Source organism: Carcharodon carcharias, chromosome 2 (genome assembly GCF_017639515.1).
Source record: "Carcharodon carcharias isolate sCarCar2 chromosome 2, sCarCar2.pri, whole genome shotgun sequence".
NCBI classification, from domain to species: domain Eukaryota; kingdom Metazoa; phylum Chordata; class Chondrichthyes; order Lamniformes; family Lamnidae; genus Carcharodon; species Carcharodon carcharias.
Genome location: NC_054468.1, coordinates 73,333,128 through 73,353,139, shown reverse-complemented (window position 1 = coordinate 73,353,139; position 20,012 = coordinate 73,333,128). Strand labels below are relative to the sequence as shown.

Sequence of the window (20,012 nt, the reverse complement as noted above, 5' to 3'; positions counted from 1 at the left end):
GCCACCACAACAAATCCAAGGGCCCTCACATGCTGACTGGCCTCATCAGTAGGGAAGTGGATGTAGGTAGTTAGCCTTGGCACCCGCCACCTGGGAGTTGCACTGGTGGACAGCAGATTGGGAAATTCAGCAGATATCACTATTAGATCCCTTGAAGGAGCTGGAGATGAAGAAATTCAGAGCTGTGGTGAGACGGTCATGATAATGCATGCCCATAGGATCCATTTGGAAGAAGGTCTTGTTGCAGGAGGCTGAATTCTGGGCATGCTGGCATTTTTTGCTTCTTTAACCTCCCTGCCCATTCTGGCAGATTAAAATGCAGCCTTCAGTGTCTCAGTTGACTCTTGGAGAATATGGATATGGTACATCAACGTAGTATCTAGCATACATTGAGTTGCATCACTGTAGAACAAAATATAAATCGGGAAATAGTGGAGGCATGTAAGTACGGTGCTAAAATTGTCGTGGGTGATTTCAATCTACATATTGACTGGACAACTCAGATTGGCAGGGGTAACATGGAAGACGAATTTGTAGAGTGCATCAGGGATTATTTCTTAGAACAATAGGTTGCAGAAGCTACCTGGAAACAGGCTATTTTGGATCTAGTAACATGTAATGAGGTGGGATTAATAAGAGATTTCGCAGTCAAGGATCCTCTAGGGGGTAGCAATCACAACATGGTAGAATTTCAAATTCAGTTTGAGGGCGAGCAGCTCAGGTCTCAAACCAAGGTCCTTACTTAAATAAGGGCAATTACAGAGGTATGAAGAAAGAGTTGTCTAAAGCTGGGGAAATAGACTAAGGGGAAGGTCAGTGGACGATCAGTGGCAGACATTTAAGCAGATATTTCATAACACTCAGCAAAAATTTATTCCGGTTAAAAAGAAGGTTAACAAAGCTGGTCAAGGAGAGTATCCAATCAAAAACTAAAGCATACAAAGCAGCCAAAACTACTGGCAGGCCAGAGGATTGGGAATTCTTTAGCAATCAGAAGCGGATGACTAAAAAGCTAATAAAGAGGGAGAAAATTTATTATGAAAGTAAATTGGCAAGAAATATAAAAACAAACAGCAAGAGCTTCTACACTTATATAAAAAGAAAGAGAGTGGCTAAAGTAAGCGTGGGACCCTCGGAGGATGCGACTGGATAATTGATAACAGGGAACAAGTAAATGGCAGATAATTTAAACCACCATTTTGCATTGATCTTCATGGTGGAGGACACTATAAACATTCCAAAGTTATCAGGTAAGCAAGGAGCTAATGGGAGGAAAGATCTTGTAAAAATCTCTATCACGAGGGACAAAGTATTTGACAAACTAATAGGACTAAAGGCAGACAAGTCACCAGGACCTGATGGCCTGCATCCAAGGGTTTTAGAGGAAGTGGCTGAAGAGATAGTGGAGGTATTGTTCGAAATATTCCAGAACTCACTGGATTCCGGGAGGATCCCAGTAGTTTGGAAAAAAGCTAAAGTGACGACCCTGTTCAAGAAGGGAGGGAGACAAAAAGCAGGAAACTATAGGTCAGTCAGCCTAACATCTATCATTGGGAAAATGCTACAGTCCATTATTAAGAAAGAAATAGTAGGATATTCAGAAAGGTTTAACGCAATCAAACAGAGTCAACATGGTTTTGTGAAAGGGAAATCATGTTTGACAAATTTACTAGAGTTCTTTAAGGATATAACAAGCAGAGTTGAAAAAGGGGAACTGGTAGATGTATTGTATTTGAAATTCCAGAAGGGATTCGATAAGGTGCCACATAAAAGGCTACTGCACAAGATAGGAGTTCACAGTATTGGGTTTAATGTATTAGCATAGATTGAGGATTGGTTAACACACAGAAAACAGACAGTCGGGATTAATCTTTTTCAGGTTGGAAAGACATAACTAGTGGAGTGCCACAAGGTTCAGTCCTAGGGCCTCAATCATTTACTATCTGCATTAATGACTTGGAGGAGGGGGCAGAATGTAAAATTTGCTGACAATACAAAAATAGGGCATGTTGTGATGAGGACATAAGCAATTTGCAAGGGGATATAGACAGGTTGAGTGAGTGGGAAAAAACTTAGCAGATGGAGTTTAATGAAAGAAAGTGTGAGGCAGGAAGAGTCAAAAAGCACTCTACTGTTTAAATGGAGACTCCAAAAATGTGCGGCACAGAGGGATCTAGGTGTTTTTGTGCATGAAACACAAGAAGTTAGCATGCAGGTGCAGCAAGTAATTAAGAAAGCAAATGGAATTTTGGCCTGTATTGTTAGGGGGTTGGAGTTAAAAAATAGGGAAGTCTTGTTGGTACAGGGTGTTGGTGAGGCCGCACCTGGAGTACTGTGTACAGTTCTGGTCCCTGTATTTAAGAAAGGATAAACTGGCATAGGAGGCAGTTCAAAAGAGGTTCACTAGGCTTATTCCTGGGTTGAAGGCGCTGACTTATCAAGAACGACTAAACAGGTTAGGCCTTTATTCATTAGAGTTTAGAAGAATAAGGAATGGTCTTATTGAAAAGTACAAGATTCTGAGGGAGCTTGACAGGGTTAATGTTGAGAAGATGTTTCCATTAGTGGGGGAATCTCAAACTGGGGGACATAATTACAGAATAAAGGGACACTCATTTAAAACTGAGATGCAAAGGAATTCCTGCTCGCAGAGAGTAGTGAATGTCTGGAAATCTCTACCCCAGAGAGTTGTGGAGGCTGGATCACTGAAAGTATTTAAATAGGAGATAGATAGATTTTGAAATATTGGGGAGTCGAAGGCTATGAGGAGCTGGCACGAAAGAGGAGTTGAGGCCTGGGGCAGATCAGCCGTGATCTTATTAAATGGCGGGACAGGCTTGAGGGGCCAAATGGCCCACTCCTGCCTCTATTTCTTTTGTTCTTTTGTACATCAGCATCTTTGGGGGATTGAGGAGCAGCAGGGAGGTGGAAGGGGAAATGTGAGGAAAATACATTTAATTAAGTGGGAACCATTGCCAGATGGCAGGCAATATATCCATACCATCAAAAGCCAGAAAAATCTTACCTCTCTCAGAAATAGAAAAGCACAGATAAGATCTTAGATAACAATTTAACTGCCTAGTGATTGTGATATTGATAATGATAATGTGTGTACAATTACTTTAACAAGAAAACTAGTTATATAACAGGCGCAGTTGGAATCACTCACATACCAACAAATGCCTCTATTCTTCCTACAGCTAGTTACAGTGTATCCTTGTTTCACATTCTTGCTAAAAGTATCTGGGTCTGTGTACTGGTGGTAAATCAGGTACGCAGTCCAATTCAGTAATCACCAAAACAAGTTTCATCTACAAACACTGGGATTTGTTTGAGATCATTCAGAACTTTAAACCCACGCCAAGGCTGGAAGATGAAAACGTCAAGGCTGACACTGCAGTGCAGCGCCCAAGGCAGCACAGCACTGTTGTAGGTGCCGTCTTTCAGATGAGATATTAAGCTGCCCCATCTGCCTGCTCTGGTGAATGTAAAAGATCCCATGGCACTATCTTGAAGAAGAACGAGGGGATAATCTCTGGTTTTGTGGCCAATATCTATTCAACAATCACAAAAAATAGATCAGGTCATTATCATATGGTTGTTGATGGCCAAGGGCATATTGGATGCTCTGTTTCCTATAACATTGAATGCACTTCAGAGTACTTAATTGGCTATGAAGTACTTTGAGGTGTCCAATGGTCGTGAAAAGTGCTATATAAATGCACTTTTCTGAGGGATATGCTTGTCTTAGATATGCAACAAAGGTTAGCTAGATTGATTCCTTGGATGAGAGGGCTGTCCTATTAAGAGAGATTGAGTAGAATGAGCTTAAATTTGCTGGAGTTTAGAACAATGGGAGGTGATCTCATTGAAATATATAAAATTATTAAATGGCTTGACAGGGCAGATGCTGAGAAACTGTTTGTTTTGACCATGGAGTCTAGAACTAGTGTCATAGTCTTGGGGTAAGTGATCAGCCATTTAGAATTGAGATGAGAAGCCATTTTTTCACTCATAAAGTTGTGAATCTTCAGAATCCTCTACCTTAGAGGGCTGTTGATGGTCAGTTAATGATTACATTCAAGACGGAGATTGTTAGTTTTTTGGATGCGAAGGGAATTAACGGATTTGGGGGTATGGCAGCAAAGTAGATTTGGGGCAGAATTCTATGCAGGCAGGATTTTACTATTCCAGCGAAGGCAATGGACTTTTGAATGGCTCACTGAATTTTATGGCACCAAATTTTATGCCAAAATGGGGCTGTAAAATTCCGCCCTTGATGTAGAGGTTTAGCGACGATCTGAAGGATTGGCAGAGCAAGCTCAAGTGTCAAAATGGTCTATTCCTGCTCCTGTTTTTTATGTTCTTAATTCCAATTTTTAAAGAGTCTTTCACTTTGCATCAGTGTGTAGGCAAAATGAACGAGATATCACGGGCAGAGTTTTTACCTCGGCAGGCAGGCTCGGACTTGACCCGCTCGAGCATAAAATGATGTGCATCAATGTCGGGCAAGAATCCCAACATCAACACACAGTCACACGATACTTTAGTTGGCAGGCTTCCACCAGAATCAGCAGCGCGCCTGCCAACAATTAAAAGGTGTAGGGGGTAGGGTGTGTCAGCTTCACCTCTGACTTCTGAGCGGTCCGAATCGCTCCCATTCCTTGGGTTCTAGACCTTGGACTTATTTGGGGATTGTGTCAAAGTACAGCAGACAACTGGTTTTGGTGCAAGAAAAAAAATTGGGTTTATTGAAGTCACAAATGAACTTATAACATTAGGATTACATTAAGATTATACAGACCTACAAAGTACACTTAGATAAGAATGGGGAACACACGGCATAATGAGGGAAAATCATGCTACTAATTCCCTTACCCTTGTCCCACCCCCAAAACCTAACTAAATTGAACCAGGAGAGGTCAAGGATCATGCTCACCAACCAGAGTTTCTTGACAGTTCGAAATCTATCCAGGTAAGCCGGTTGCAGTTTTGGGGTACACTCTTTGTATTCTCTGGGGCCTACCGTCCCCACGTGGTCCTAGTCTGTGGAATTTGTAAAGGTTCTTCAGTTGGGTGGAGGGCACGGTTGTGGGTGGTCAATCTTTGTGGAGGGCTGCAGTTGCAGCCTTGTTGTCTTCGGTCAAGCCTGCCACCCCATGCCCCTCGCCATGATGTTGCCTGCGGGCCTGCAAATCTTCAGATCCCCTCCCTCTATTTGGCTCAGCTACCTCTCCCTGCTTAAAATCTGCTTCAACCACCCCAAAAACTGCTCATCCTCCTCCCCTTCATAACTGATGGTGTAGTTATACTGTTTTTCGCATTTCTCATCTGAATCCAAATCAAGTTTAGTTCTTTGTCTCATTTTGGTGGGCTTCTTCAGGTGATTGCTGTCTCGTTGTTTTTAATGGGCTCGCATGATGTTTATCATTGTTTTCCTGTCCCCGTCACTAGTCTTGAACTGCAAGCCAATGTATATGTGGAGTATTGATAGGTTTGTATAATTGCATTGATTGCTGCTTTCCTGCCTTAGTAGTCAGTGGCAATTATTTATGCAAGATTTTGATGGGCTTTAGTTTCATGTAAGATGAAGTCTTTCTCTGGGTTGACTGTTTTAAAGGGAAGAATGTGTATTCTGTCTCCTCTTGTCTGGTTTCAGGCAACAATCCACACTGCACTCAACAAGCCTGGACATGTCCAATCCCAGGCCTTCATGAGCCTAACCTCCTGTCTTCAGGGTTCTACACTTAACTCAGCAGTTGGGTCCTCTGCCATAAAAGTCCAAAAGTCAAATCCTTGTCGACAATATGGAAAATGTGGGAATTTTGAGAACCCTTCAAAGACCTATTAACGCCATTAACAAAGTCATTGAAACAAATTTTTCACTGCCCATCCAACCTTATGGTTAACAGGCAGGCCAAGCGGCCTTTGCATTTTTTTGGAAAACTCATCCACAGGTGGGATGAGGTTTCCAACATCAGATAAAAATAAAATAATTTTTAAAAAATTTCATTTAAAACATGTCCCCCCTACTCACGTGAGAGAGTCAATTGAGCGGACATGTTTAATAACATTTTAAAAGTCTTTATTTCTAATTTTTGAAACTGTTCATCTCCCTGAGGCAGCTTTGTGCCTCAGGGAGATTTTCAAGACTGCAATCGCATGCATGCTTGAAGTTCCTGTTCACTCCGCTCGCACCCACCCCCTCCCACACCTCCACACAGACAGCGCTGAGCGCTGCCACTCACGTTTCATGCTGGGCGGGCTTTAATTGGCCTACCAGCATGAAATCACAGTCCGACCCCATTCGCAGGTGGCGGTCGGCTTCCTGACCAGCCCCACCCACCCCCACCGAGCCCGCCCGAAAAGGGCAAAATTCCACCCCATGTTATGGTGCGGTTTCATATATGGTGCCTAAATTAATTTGCTCTGAACTGACCTACGTAACCTTATTTGCACTTTTGATGAGCTTTGAAATGTTTTCCTCACTAATGGTGCTATATAAATGCAAGTTGTTGTTAAAACACATTTAATAAAACAGGTCTAACAAGACTAAGGTACAATACTGGACAAAGTACATCTTCATTCAACTGCAAGAGGTAAATAAGACTGAGATGGCATTGAAGGATACCTCTAAGGTGACTTTATTTGATCACATCAACTATGTAGTAAAAGTACCATTGTAAGGGTCAGTATTGGTAAGTACATTGATTTGACAGCATAAGCTTCAGTATAAGTTATTTATAAGTATCATTGTATCTCAGCATTAGCAGGGCTCACTTAACACAAGTATAATGGAATAATACAAAATCAAAATACTGCAGATGCTGGAAATCTGAAATAAAACCAGAGAATGCTGGAAATACTTAGCAAGACAGACAGCATCTGTGGAGAGAGAAACAGAGTTAATGATTCAATCAGAATTGGAAAAGTTTACAGATGTAATAGATTTTAAGCAAGTACAGAGGCAGGGAAAGGGGAATGATGGTACAACGCAAGAACAAATGGTAATGGGACAAGAGAAGAAACAAATGATGGGTCGAGATGAGATGTAAATGGGTAACACAGGAGCCGGGGTTTTCCGGCCCGGTCACGGGTGGGACCTGCCGTCGGAGAGCAGTGCCCCAGCCAGAAGCTCATTGACTTCCAGCGGGACTGGAAGATCGCAGCGATGGGTGGGTGTGGAAAATCCCACCCAGAGTCTTTAGCAACAGCTGCCATCTGAAAAAAATCAGGTAGAGGTCATGATCTGAAATTGTTCAACTCCATGCTGAGTTTGGAATGTTGTAAAGTATCTAATCGAAAGCTGAGTGCTGTTCTTCAGACTTACACTGAACTTCACTGGAACAGTATAGGAGGCTGAGTACAGAGAGGTCAGATTGGGCGTGGAGTGGAGAATTAAATAACAGGTGACTGTAAACTTTGGTCATGCTAGCGGAGTGACAGTATTATGAGCAGTGAATACAAGTACTAAGTAAGCTTAAAGATTTACAAGCAAAACCATATTTTAACTGGAAGGAGTGTTTAGGACCCTGGGCATGAGAAGCGAAAAGGCAAAGGGGAAGGTGTTGGTTCTCCTATGCTTGCAAGGGTACATGCAATGGGAAGGGGTGGGGTATTGGGGTGATTGAGGAGTGGACCAGGATATCATGGAAGGAACAGTCCCTTTGGGATGCTGAAAGGGGAGGGGAGAGGAAGATACGTTTGCTGATGGAGTGACAACAGAGTAATAATTCATGTGTTAGTTAAGCCCACAATCTATACTGCATTGTAGATGGAGTAAGTTTCTTTAAAAAAAAAGCCAAAGTGAAAGCTCAGGAAAATGGGACTTCTATCACCTACCTCCTGATTCCTCAACTCTATTCCCATGAAACTGCTAACCATCCAACTTCTCTTCCTGATCCCCATGTTAACTGATATTATTAATGGTTCTCTCTCTCTCTCTCTCTCCAGTTACTGCCCCACATTCTTTCAAATCTGCCATCATCATCCTTTCTCCACAAAAATCAGTCCTTGACTCCATCATACTTCAAACCCTTGACTCCATCATCTTTGTAAACCACTGTCCCATCTCGAACTATCTTCCCTTGGACATGTTGTCACCACCCAAAACTGTGCCCATCTTTCCCAGAGCTCCATGTTTGAATTCCTCCAGCCTGGTTTCTACCCTTGTCATAGTACTGAAATGACACTTACCAAAGTCACAAATCATATCCTACGTGACTCTACAAAGGTAAACTATCCCTCTTTGCCCTTATCAATCTGTCTGCAGCTTATGATACAGTTGACCATGCTATCTTCCTCCAAAACCTCTCTACTGTCAACCCAGCTGGCTAGGAGATACACTCACTTAGTTCCATTCTTATCCTTCTAACCATAGCCAGATTGTCATTTGCAGTGGCTTCTTCTCCCACTCCCGCACCAGTAACTTTGGATCAAATCTTGATTCCCTCCTATTTCTCATCTACATACTGCCCTCAGCGACATAACCTGAAAGAAGAGCATTAATTTGCACATGTTGCTGACAACACCCAGCTCTACCTCACTGCCACCTTGACTCCTCTTGACTCCTCCACTCTTGCTAACTTATAAGTTCACTTGTCTGTCATCCAGTCCTGGGTGTGCAGAAATTTCCTCCAGATCAATATTGCAAAAGCAGAAACCATGGGATGAGGTTTTAACCCATTCAGAAGCCATCCACTGGTACAGAGTTACAAGTGGACCCAATGTCTTCAGTTCCCATCACAAAATCAAGGTGAAATTCTTTTACCTAGAAAAGAAAAGACTGACAGGCGACTTGATAAAAGTATTTAAAATTATGAAGGAGTTCAAAAGGGCAGATGTAGAGAAGATGCTTCTACTTGTGGAGAAGTCCAAAATTAAGGACCATAAATATAAGACAGCCACTAAGAAATACAATAAGGAATTCAGAAAGAACCATTTTAACTCAGAGAATCGTGAGAATGTGGAATGCGCTACCATGATTGAGAAAAAGAGAATAAATGCTTTTAAGAAGAAGCAAGATATGTATGTGAAGAAATAGAAGGACAGGTTGAAATGGTGAGGTGAAGTTAGGTGGCTTGTGTGAAGTGTAAACACCAGAATAAGTCTGCTACACCAAACAGCATACACTTGAATTAAAACCTCAGCAGAAGGGACAATGTGAAATACAGGAGGGATAAGCTAAAATTGATGCCAGAATATAGGACTTGGCATCAAATAAATCAGATGTATGGAACACCGGAACAAAAATAACGAAGGCAAAACAAAGTGAGTAAAATAAAGCACTAAATAAGTTGCGAGGGCTGCAGCTTAATTCTCATATTATCGTGGAAATATGGAAGTGTTAACTTTGAAGATTTTACAGCGTATGGGATAGCCATTTTGTTTGGATTCACAATTTTAATCATTTGGGAGCTGTTGCCTTGACTGACTGGCTCAGAGATAGGAAAGTTAAGGCATAAAGTGTGGTTCTCCAGCAGCAGTGCATCATTGAAATGGATGGATGATGTCCCCAGCTCCCACAACAACAGATAGAATATATGGAGCTACTTTGTCAGAATAGAGACAAGTACCACAAGTGTAATTTCTAAGCAAATCTCTATTGTTCTGTTGCTTACACATGCAAAAAAAAAACCCCACTTTTAATCGTAATGCTGTGTACATATCAGTGGAAACAGTTTAAAAAACATTTCTCAAAGGTCTGCAGACCAAAGGAAAATGCAATGGGTTTTGGTGACACGTGGTAGCTTGGCTAATATGAAACCTGCAAAAATTATATGCATAACATTAAGTCACACATTTCCTGTGAATACAGTTAATAATAACCCACAGGCTGAATTGAAATGCAGCTGCTGCTTCAAGGTATTTACCAAAATGTGTAGCTAGACCGTAAACCCAAGACAATGTGCTGCTTCTGGAAACTCTGCTGTTTGAAAGTCAGGCTGTGTCAGAAACCACTTCCTTCAAATTAAATGTCACACCAGTAAATGCTTCATGACAATGGTACTTGAAGCAGGGGGTTGACTTTTTGTACATTTCTACCATTTACAAAGAGAGCTGACACAAAATATTGGCTGCAAAATTCATCCCCTTAGCACCTGTTTTTACAACAGTGTGAATGGTATTTTGGCTCCAACCTTCTGGTACAAACCATGCTGAATGTCATTTCAGTAAAGGGCATTAGTGTGCCCCCATGGAACATCTGCCAAGTATATACAGAGTAGCCAGATTGTGATGCCAATCAGCAGGCAGCACTGTATCAGCCATCGTTTGGTTGGTAGCACTCTCACTGCTTATACAGATCAACCTGTGCCCCCCAACACACCCTGGGATATCCACCTTCCCTAGTATAGCCCTAGCTCTTCAGCGTCTTCCCTCGCCAGAGGCCACTTTTCCACCTTTCCCAAGTAAGCCCTCACCCACTCTAGGGCTTGAGTGCAGTAATCTAGGCTGATTCTTCTGCAGTGCAATATTGAGGGAGCACCACACCATCAGAGGTGCCCTTCCAAATGAGATATTAAACTGAGGCCCTGCCTTCCCTCTAAGGTAGACAAAAAAGATCCCATGGCACTATTTTTGAAGATGAGGAGGGTTGTTATTCCCAGGAGTCCTGGTCAATATTTATCCCTCAATCAACATCACTAAAAGGTTATCTGGTCATTATCATTTTGCTGTTTGTGGGAACTTGCTGTGCACAAATTAGACGCCATGTTTCCTACATTAAATAGTGACTACCTTTCAAAATGTATTTCATTGTCTATAAAGCACTTTGGGAACTCCAGTGGTAATGAAAGGTGCTATATTAATACAAGTGTTTCTGATTTGACATCAGTGATGCCATTTTGGAGCTCAACACTCCAGCTTAAGTTATCTCTTAATGGATTGATTACTTACAAGGCATATCAGCTGTCCTCCGTGAATGCATACCTGGGTGGGAGAGTCCCATCTCTCACTGGAGCACCTCATATTTGGCTGCATGTGCACCTTGCCAGAGTCTGCAACTGAAACCACATTTTCTCCCAGCCACTTTTGGCCTATAGATGGCCTGGAATTCAATAGGGTTAGTGGCGGGGAGAAGGTCTGGAACTCAGTAGGGGGATACGGGGGTTGGTGGGGAAGTCCAAGCAATGAGGAGTGGAAATATAAACTAAATAGTACAATCTAAAAGGACTGCAAGAATAGAGAGCACAATGGGCATTTGAAAAGAATTCTCTGAAGACAGCAGGTAAAGTCGGGAAGGCTGTTAAAAGGTGTATATGATCTTTGGCTTTATTACTGAGAATGAAAGCTGGGAGGTTATGCTAAACCTTTATCAACATTAGTTAGGTTTCAATTGGATCGGTTCTGGGCACCACACTTTAGGAAGGATGCTAAGGCCTTAGAGAGGTGCAAAGGAGCTTTGCTAGAATGCTACAATGGATCAAAGACTTCAGTTTCGTGAAGGGACCAGAGAAATTAAGGTTATTCTCCTTAAAGAGTGAGAGTGTATTCTGTATTCCTACCAACCTGCATTACATTATAATTAGGTGTTATTTTCCAGACTCAATTGTCCTAGTATTCTTCTGGCCAGCCTCCCATCTTCCACCCTCAATGAACCTGAGCTCCTCTAAAACTCTGCGGCATGTAACCAAATGCTTAGGAAGTCCCATTCACTCAGTACACCTATGGTTGATGACCTACTTTGGTTCCTTGTCCAGAAATGCCTTAATTTTAAATAAAAACAAAATGCTGGAAATACTCAGCAGGTCAGGCAGCATCTGTGGAGAGAGAAACAGAGTTAATGTTTCAGGCTGGTGACCTTTCACCAGAACTGGAAAAAGTTGCAGCCTCAATGGGTTTTGAGCAAAGAGTATGTGGGACAAGGACAATTAAGGTCTGTGATAGAGTGGAAGACAGGGGAGATTGAATGACAGAATAGTTAGGCAGGATTTTACAGCCCCGCGGTGGCGTGTCTTCCTCTGATAGATGCAACCAGCCATTTAAATCTCCATTCAGTTCGGCGGGACTATAAAACCCGACGGGTGGGAGGGGGCATAAATCCTGGCCAAAGGGAATGGGGATGGGGCAAGAAAAGACACAAAAGATGTGCCCAGAGCTGATGTGCAGCTAACTGAAAGCAAAAATAAGAGAAAAGCTGAAACATGCAAAGAAAAGGGAACAAAATGGGGGGACAGAGTTTATGGTCTGAAATTGTTGAACTCCATGTTCAGTCTGGAAAGTTATAACGTGTTGGCAGTAATCGAATGATTAGGTGCTGTTTGAGCTTACATTAAGCTTCACTGGAACAGTGCAGCAGGACTAGGACAGAGATGTCAGCATGAGAGCAAGGTGGGGAATTGATATAAAAGACCACTGGAAGCTCAGGGTCATGGTTGCGAACTGAAAGGAGGTGTTCCCCAAATCGGTCATCAATCTGCATTTGGCCTCCCCAGTAATCAGTCCACCAAGACTTTTAGAGATTTTTTTAAGAAACTAAATTAAAATATTTCTTAATGAAAGAAATATACATACATAGGACTACAAATTAGTAATATAAGAAGTTCTAAAATTCCTAATTAACTTGAATCTCAGTTACACCCCCTTTAAGGCAACGGCCCAAACATAGATTTTGGATCTTAAACAGGTCTAGCAAATTAACACAATACCCTGGACAGTGGAATTCCAAATGACTTTTTCCCAGCTCCAGTTCCGGTAGACAGCAGACTTCTGCAGAAATACTGGAGGCTTCCTTGAGGATATTGCATAATGCCCTCGCTTGACACATTGCCTCATTCTCCTTTATATATGTTCCTCTTTTCTAATATGTAAATGTTATTGTTTATGTGTCTTTGAAACTGTATCCTGCTCACAGTACAAAAACTTTCATAATTTATTGACAGTAACCTTTGGGAAAAATAAACACATTCCTTAACCTTGCTTATATGGCTATTTGTAAACAGACTGAGATCCATTTGAAATCCAAATCTCTCTTCATCTATCTAAAAATGCAAATTTCCTTCCTACCTTACATGCTAAGCCAACATCCTTGTCTGCCCATTAGCATATCAAGCATCAAGCTTCTTTTGATGAGTCAAAGCCTGCAGTCTACCTGACTGCAAATGTAATTACATCACATACAGACAGACCTAACTATACTTTTCCCAAAAACCTATTTTACAATAAACCACAAAAATATTGTGAAAATTATCATACCTTTATGACAACATGGAAATCTTTGCTTCACCTGGAAGGAGTGTTTGGGTCTTAGGCAGTGAGGAGAGAGGAGGAAAATGGGCAGGTGTTACGTCTCCTGCGTTTGCATCATAAAGTGCCTTGGGAAGGGGACAGGGTTTTGGTGGGTGATTGGACCAGAGGGAACAGTCCCTTCAGAATGCTGAAAGAGGAGGGATAGGAAGAGGTGTTTGGTGATATACTCACACTGGAGATGGTAGAAATGGCGGAAGATGATCCATTGAATACAGAGGCTGGTGGGATGAAATGTGAGGACAAGGTAAATCCGATTGCTGTGGGGAGAGGGAAGGGATAAGGTGAGAGCAGAAGTGTGGGAAATGTGGTGGACACATCGAGGGCCAAGGTGAGGGGAATCCTTGTTTGAGGAAAAAAGATATCTCAGAAACACTGGTGTGGAAGGTTGCACCATAGCCACAGATGTGACGGAGATGGGGGAAGTGGGAGAATGAAATGGGTGAGGAAGTGTAGTCGAGGTAGCTGTGGGAATCAGTGAGCTTATAGTTAATAGTCTATCACCAGAAATGGCAACAGAGAAGTCAAGGAAGGGAAGTATTGGAGATGCACCATGTGAAACTGAAAGAAAATTGGATAATTGGAAGCAAAGTTGATGAAGATTTCCAATTCAGGGCAAGAGCAGGACTGGTACTGATAGAGTCATCAATGTACCAGAAAAAAGAATTGAGGGAGGGAGTCTGAGTAGGACTGGAATAAGGAATGTTCCATATATCCCATAAAAAGGCAGGCATAGCTAGATCCCATATGGGCATTGATTGCAATATCTTTTATTTGGAAGAAGTGAGAGAATTAAAGGAGAAATTGTTCAATGAGAGGAGCCAGGCGGAGGAGGGTGGTGGTTGGTGGAAACTGGTTGGGCCTCCATTCAAGGAAGCAGCGGCAAGCCCTCAGACCATCCGAGTGGGGGATGGAGTTTCCAATGATCCCAGTCTCCTCTGTCTGTCTGAACTTGTTCTCTGATTGAACCACACTGTATTTGGATTCCATTCCATTCTCCCAGTTCCTCCATCTCTGTTCCGATGATGCAACCTTACACACTGTCACGAAAATAGACTACAACTGTGAGCACCATGTTCTCTGAACTCAGTAATGTGAGAGCTGTGAGTGTTCCTAACCTGGGAATGTGGGCTCTCTCTGTTCTCCAAAAGCTCTCATTACAGCCTTGGTCCAAACATGGACAAAAGAGCTGAACTCAAGACTGTGAGAGTGACTGCCCTTGACTTCCACGCAGCATTTAACTGAGCATGGCACCAAGGAGCCCTAGCAAAACTGGAGCCAATGGGAATCAGGGGGAAAATTCTTCACTCATTTGAGTCATATCTAACACAAAGAAAGATGGTTGTGGTTGCTGGAGGTTAATCATCCCTGCGCAGGACATCACTGCAAGGTTCCTCGGGTTAGTGTCCTCGGCCCAACCGTCTTCAGCTGCTGCATCAATGACCTTACCTCCATCATAAGGTCAGAAGTGGGGGTGTTCGCTGATGATTACACAACGTTCAGTTTCATTGGAAACGCTTCAGATACTGAAGCAGTCCATACCAAATATGCAGCAAGACTTGGACAACATTCAGGCTTGGGCTGATAAGTGACAAGTAACATTCGTGACACACAAATGCCAGGCAATGACTATCTCCAACAAGAGAGAACCTAACCATGTTCCCTTCACATTCAATGGCATTACCATTACTGAATCCCCCATTTTCAACATCTTAGGGGTTACCATTGACCAGGAAATTAACTGGGTCAGCTTATAAATACTGTAGCTACAAGGGCAGGTCAGAGGCTGGGAATTCTACAGCGAATAACTCACCTCTTGACTCCGCAAATCCCATTCATCATCTACAAGGCACAAGTCAGGAGCGTGATGGAATACTCTCCACTTGCCTGGATGATTGCAGCTCCATCAACACTCAAGAAGCTTGATGCGATCCAGGACAAAGCAACCTACATGATTGGCACACATCCACCACCTTAAACATTCACTCCCTTCACCAACGACATACAGTGGCAGCAGTGTGTACCATCTTCAAGATGCACTGGAAACTCACCAAGTTTCCTTCAACAGCACCTTTCAAATCCATGACATCTACCACCTAGAAGGACAAGGGCAACATGGGGACTCCACCACCTGCAAGTTCCGCAACAAACCACACACCATCCTAATTTGAAACTATATCATTGTTCCTTTACTGTTGCTGGGTCAAAATCCTGGAACTCCCTCTCTAACAGCACTGTGGGTGTGCCTACGCCACATGGACAGCAGCAGTTCGAGAAGGCAGCTCACCACCACCTTCTTAAGGGCAATTAGGGATGGAACATAAATATTAGCCTTGCCAGCAATGCCCAGATCCTGTAAAAGAATTTTAAAAATGGTTAGCACTGTGAGCCTTGGAACCTGTCTGACAATAACTGAATTAAATTGTGCAATGCAGAAATCTTGAATTACTCTACAGCAGACAGAATTCTACACAAACATTGCACACAAACTGGTCCACTTGAAGACAAGACACACATTATAGTGCCAATAAATGCTGCCTTCTCTTTCACATGTACAGCTGAACACAAATCCAGCAGCAGGACAGACAAGTCTATCAGTCCTGTTTAAAGGGATCATCAGCTAATCACAGGTAATTGCTGATTAACCTCTCCTGACTCTTGCTGTGATTGTAGAAGTGTTTTGTGATTGCTATAGATTTTTAAAGATGCTAAAGTCTACAGAGGGTGATGTGGCATGTGCTTGATGGACTTTGTAAGGATACACCACAGATCAGTTTACTCATTGTGGTTTGTGGATCTTGCTGTCTGAGAAGTGACTGCTGGGTTTACCTATGCAAAACCAATCAATTCATTTCTATGTAGCTGACTATAATCCTAAAATTCATGTGGGAAAGCCAGGCAGTAGGACATTGGCAATTGCCTTATCATATTTGCACCATGCAGATGAACTCTATTTTACTCATTAGTGGATGGGAAATGTTCTGAGATTGGGTCCTTTGTGATATTTTATTAGCAGACATACTGTAGACAAACTCTGGCATCTGCTTAATACTTGTTTACTAGTGCTACTTCTAAACAGGTTACAGGGTATCCATGTTGTTCCTAGACATGATTCCAAACTCTCTCTCTCGAGAGAGAGAGAGAGAGAGAGAGAGAGTCTTAACGCATGACAAACTGATGTCAGTGGTACATCATAATCTACACCATACATTAGCAGATCCCATCTGTTAACCCTTTATACTGCAGGAAATTGCTGTGTGCAAGGCATATTCAGTGACATTGAAAAGAATATTGATGATTAGTGAAAAAGTTGCTCTACTCTTGAATTTTCCAATAGTTTGTTGAGGTCTTGTTGGGGCAAATGCACTAGAGGTATGAAAGCTGTTCCTTGCAGATGGTAAAAACAAAAAAACTGCAGATGCTGGAAATCCAAAACAAAAACAGAATTACCTGAAAAAACTCAGCAGGTCTGGCAGCATCGGCGGAGAAGAAAAGTGTTGACGTTTCGAGTCCTCATGACCCTTCGACAGTTCTGTCGAAGGGCCTTGCAGATGGTGGCTGGATAGGGAGGATGACTGATTCACACAGTGTGGCAGGAGATAGCCTATGACATGAAAAGCAAATTGAAACACAGCTATTGTGCTGCAAGCAATTTAAAACTCAATTTGTTGTGCCAAGCTCAGCAAGCCCATCAGGGAACATTTACAACATGCACAGTAACTGCATAGTCACATACTTACAGCTTTCAATGAACACATGCTGCAATAGTTTCCTTCATCCCTGAGTGGTTCTTTCCATGAATCCTTAAATACTATTCCCCTAGCAAATCCTGTGGATGTTAATATACATCTAGCAGTACAAGTTGCCTGTTGATTCATAGGTTTCGCCTTCGATTCTTATGTTAATTCCTGCGTTGTGTTACTTGCACTAAAAGATTATGTACAACAGGGAGAGAGGCTATACAGGGAGAGGCCTGGAGTTACATATCGGTCAGAATGGATGAGGGACTATAGATTTCCTCCCTTAAAGGTGAACAATTTGGTAATTTCGCCTTTACACATTATATCTTTTAATTCCACATTTATTTAGTTAACTGAATTTAAATTCCCCCACTGCCGTGGTGGGATTTGAACTCATATCTTCAGATCATTAGAACAGCCTCTGAATTGGTCATCCATTAAATAACAGTCATGTTACTTTTGACCTAGTAAATGTCATTTCAAGAGCTCTGAAATTCAATGCTCCTTTAACCACAAGTTATTTGCACGCGCTCCTTCGCTTTTTAGTAGTCTCAGGTTCTGCTGTATTTTTTCATAAACTACACGAAGATACAATGAGGGTGTCCTTAACTCTTTCTGACATACACGCAATACTGGATGTGGTCGGTGCTGTTAATAGATGTCACATGAAAAACTCGACAAGTGCATTACTGTCACATCAATGTTGCCGATATAGTTTAAGATTTAATTTAATGACATTTATTCTTCTCAAATTGAATGCGCTAGAAAATTGCAGCAAGTTCAAGAGAAAAGTAAGACATTATTAACTGTCAGATTTTGCGCATATAGCCAACCTTCCAGCTTCTACTTTCAGCAAATATGTGCAACTTGAACCGTACAACGGACCTTCAATTCGTGAAGACATTTCAGTATGTACTGCACATACCAACGTTCATCCTGGGAGTGATCATTAATTCGGTTGCACTCTACATACTCTGCATCAGGTTAAAGAAGTGGATGGAATCTACGATCTACATGACAAACCTGATCATTTGTGATATATTTCTGCTTTTCTCCCTGCCTTTCAAAATCCACGCCGACAATGGATATGGAAAGTGGCACCTGGGAACAACATTCTGCAAGTTTGTGGAGTCCATGTACTTTGTGAACACTTATGGGACAATCCTGTTAATAATGCTAATATCAGTGGATCGGTACATCGCTATCAAGCATCCTTTTAGGGCACGAACCCTCAGATCTCCAAAGAAAGCCATAATCACCTGTACTGTGGTGTGGGTTTGTATCTGGTGTGCAAGCATTCCAATTTACACCCAATCCGAGTGTCAGCAACAATCCAAAGAAATATGTTTCGTAGGTTTTTCTGAGTTTTGGAAAAAAGGTATAATCCCCCTGAGTATGGAAATCGTATATTTAATTTCTGCATTTACTGTGGTTTTCTGTAGTATTCAGATAATCAGAACTTTGCAAAGAGTGGATGAAGAGAGAGACGATATAAGCATGAAGGCATCTATGAACATTATCTCTTCAAATCTGGTGACCTTCCTTCTCTGCTTTACACCATATCATGTAGCCATGCTGCTGTACCTTTTAGCAAGGCAGGAATATATAACGACTGATTACCGGACACCTCTGCGAGCCTTTCTCCAGATGTCTCAGTGTTTGGCGACTACAAACTGTTGCCTGGATGGAATGTACTACTATTCAATCATTAAGGGTTTCTGGGAATCAAAGATCAAAAGCCCAGAGGAAACTATTTCAACTCACAGCAGTTGACTTCCAGAATTTATTTTGCCCTATTTGGCTCGGTTACATGAACTTACAATCATTGATTGCCCCTTTAGCTACAGTCATTGTGCGAAGAATAATGGATAATAAAAGAAGCCAACATTTTGGATTTATTAATTGAACATATATGGTTGCCTTAGTTCAGATACTGCTGATGTACTGAAAGAAATGGTAAGCTAAAGCACGAGGGATTTGTTTTCAATGGATCTTGGTCCAATGCCACGTTAACAATAAGCCTTGAGCCCACATTATCAGTAATGTTGGCTTCCCCCTAATGATTCATATACATTGGATGTGTAGCTGTGTAATTTGTAAAATTAATTGAAAGCAGTAAGTTTAAATGTCCTTGACCTATTTGTCAACCTGAGTTGCAAATGGTTCATGTAAATGAATGTGTGGGCTTGGTTAGTCAAGTCAGCGGAAGTGGAAGATATTCAAACAGTCATCAAAAGAGCTCTAGAGAGTTCCTGGAATGGTTAAGTTCAACATGAAAGTTACTAATGTAAAGTATATACCTATAGTTAATTCAGTGGCATATGTTTTGATGTATTGAGATGATGTACGATGATCGTACAAATGATTAACAAATGGTGAAGAGCAAAACACAATCAAAACATCAAAATACTGCAAATAACAATTTATCACAGAGCACTTCCAGAGATGAAACTAGAACACTGCAATGGAAGACAGAGCACTGTGTCATAGCCAATCTAATGAAAGAGATTGTGTATTTTTATGCAAGCATCACCAAGAGAAAGCTATTCCATCTACTGGTGCCACAATGCAGTAGGGTTGTGAACTTGATTTTATATCAGATTTTATTCTGTTGTTACTCCACCACCAAACACATCTGAAGGAACTGTTCTTTGCATGACACCCTGGTCCAGTCCTCAATTATCCCCAACACCCACTGCTTCTCACCCCATGTACCCTTGCAAACACAGGAGATTCAGTGCCTTCCCTTTTTCCTCCTTCCTTCTCCCTCCTCCATTCTCACCACCCAGGCCCCCAAACATTCCTTCCAGGTAAATAAGTGATTTTCACTTTATTATACTGTACTTGCTTCTCACATTACAGTCTCCAATACAACCAGGAGATGAAATGCAAATTGTGCAATTACTTCGCAGAACACCTCCATTCATCCCCCAAGCATGGCCAAGTCTTCCAGCTGCCTGCCATTTTAATTCTCCACCCCACTCCCACTCAGACTTCCACCCTCAGCTTCCTAAACAGTTCTAAGGA

At 41.9% G+C, this 20,012-nt stretch overlaps 1 protein-coding gene across 1 annotated transcript; it reads left to right on the top strand.

Annotated features, from left to right (window-relative positions):
- The first annotated feature begins 17,843 nt into the window (after positions 1-17,843).
- On the top strand, positions 17,844-18,758 carry LOC121287546 (lysophosphatidic acid receptor 6-like). The gene has a single exon (XM_041205481.1). It carries the CDS (start codon positions 17,844-17,846, stop codon positions 18,756-18,758), a length of 915 nt encoding a protein of 304 aa, XP_041061415.1.
- Positions 18,759-20,012: the final 1,254 nt, after the last annotated feature.

Excerpts from the sequence above, each read along its gene's own strand:
- LOC121287546 (XM_041205481.1), top strand. The coding sequence starts at position 17,844 with ATGTGCAACTTGAACCGTACAACGGACCTTCAATTCGTGAAGACATTT.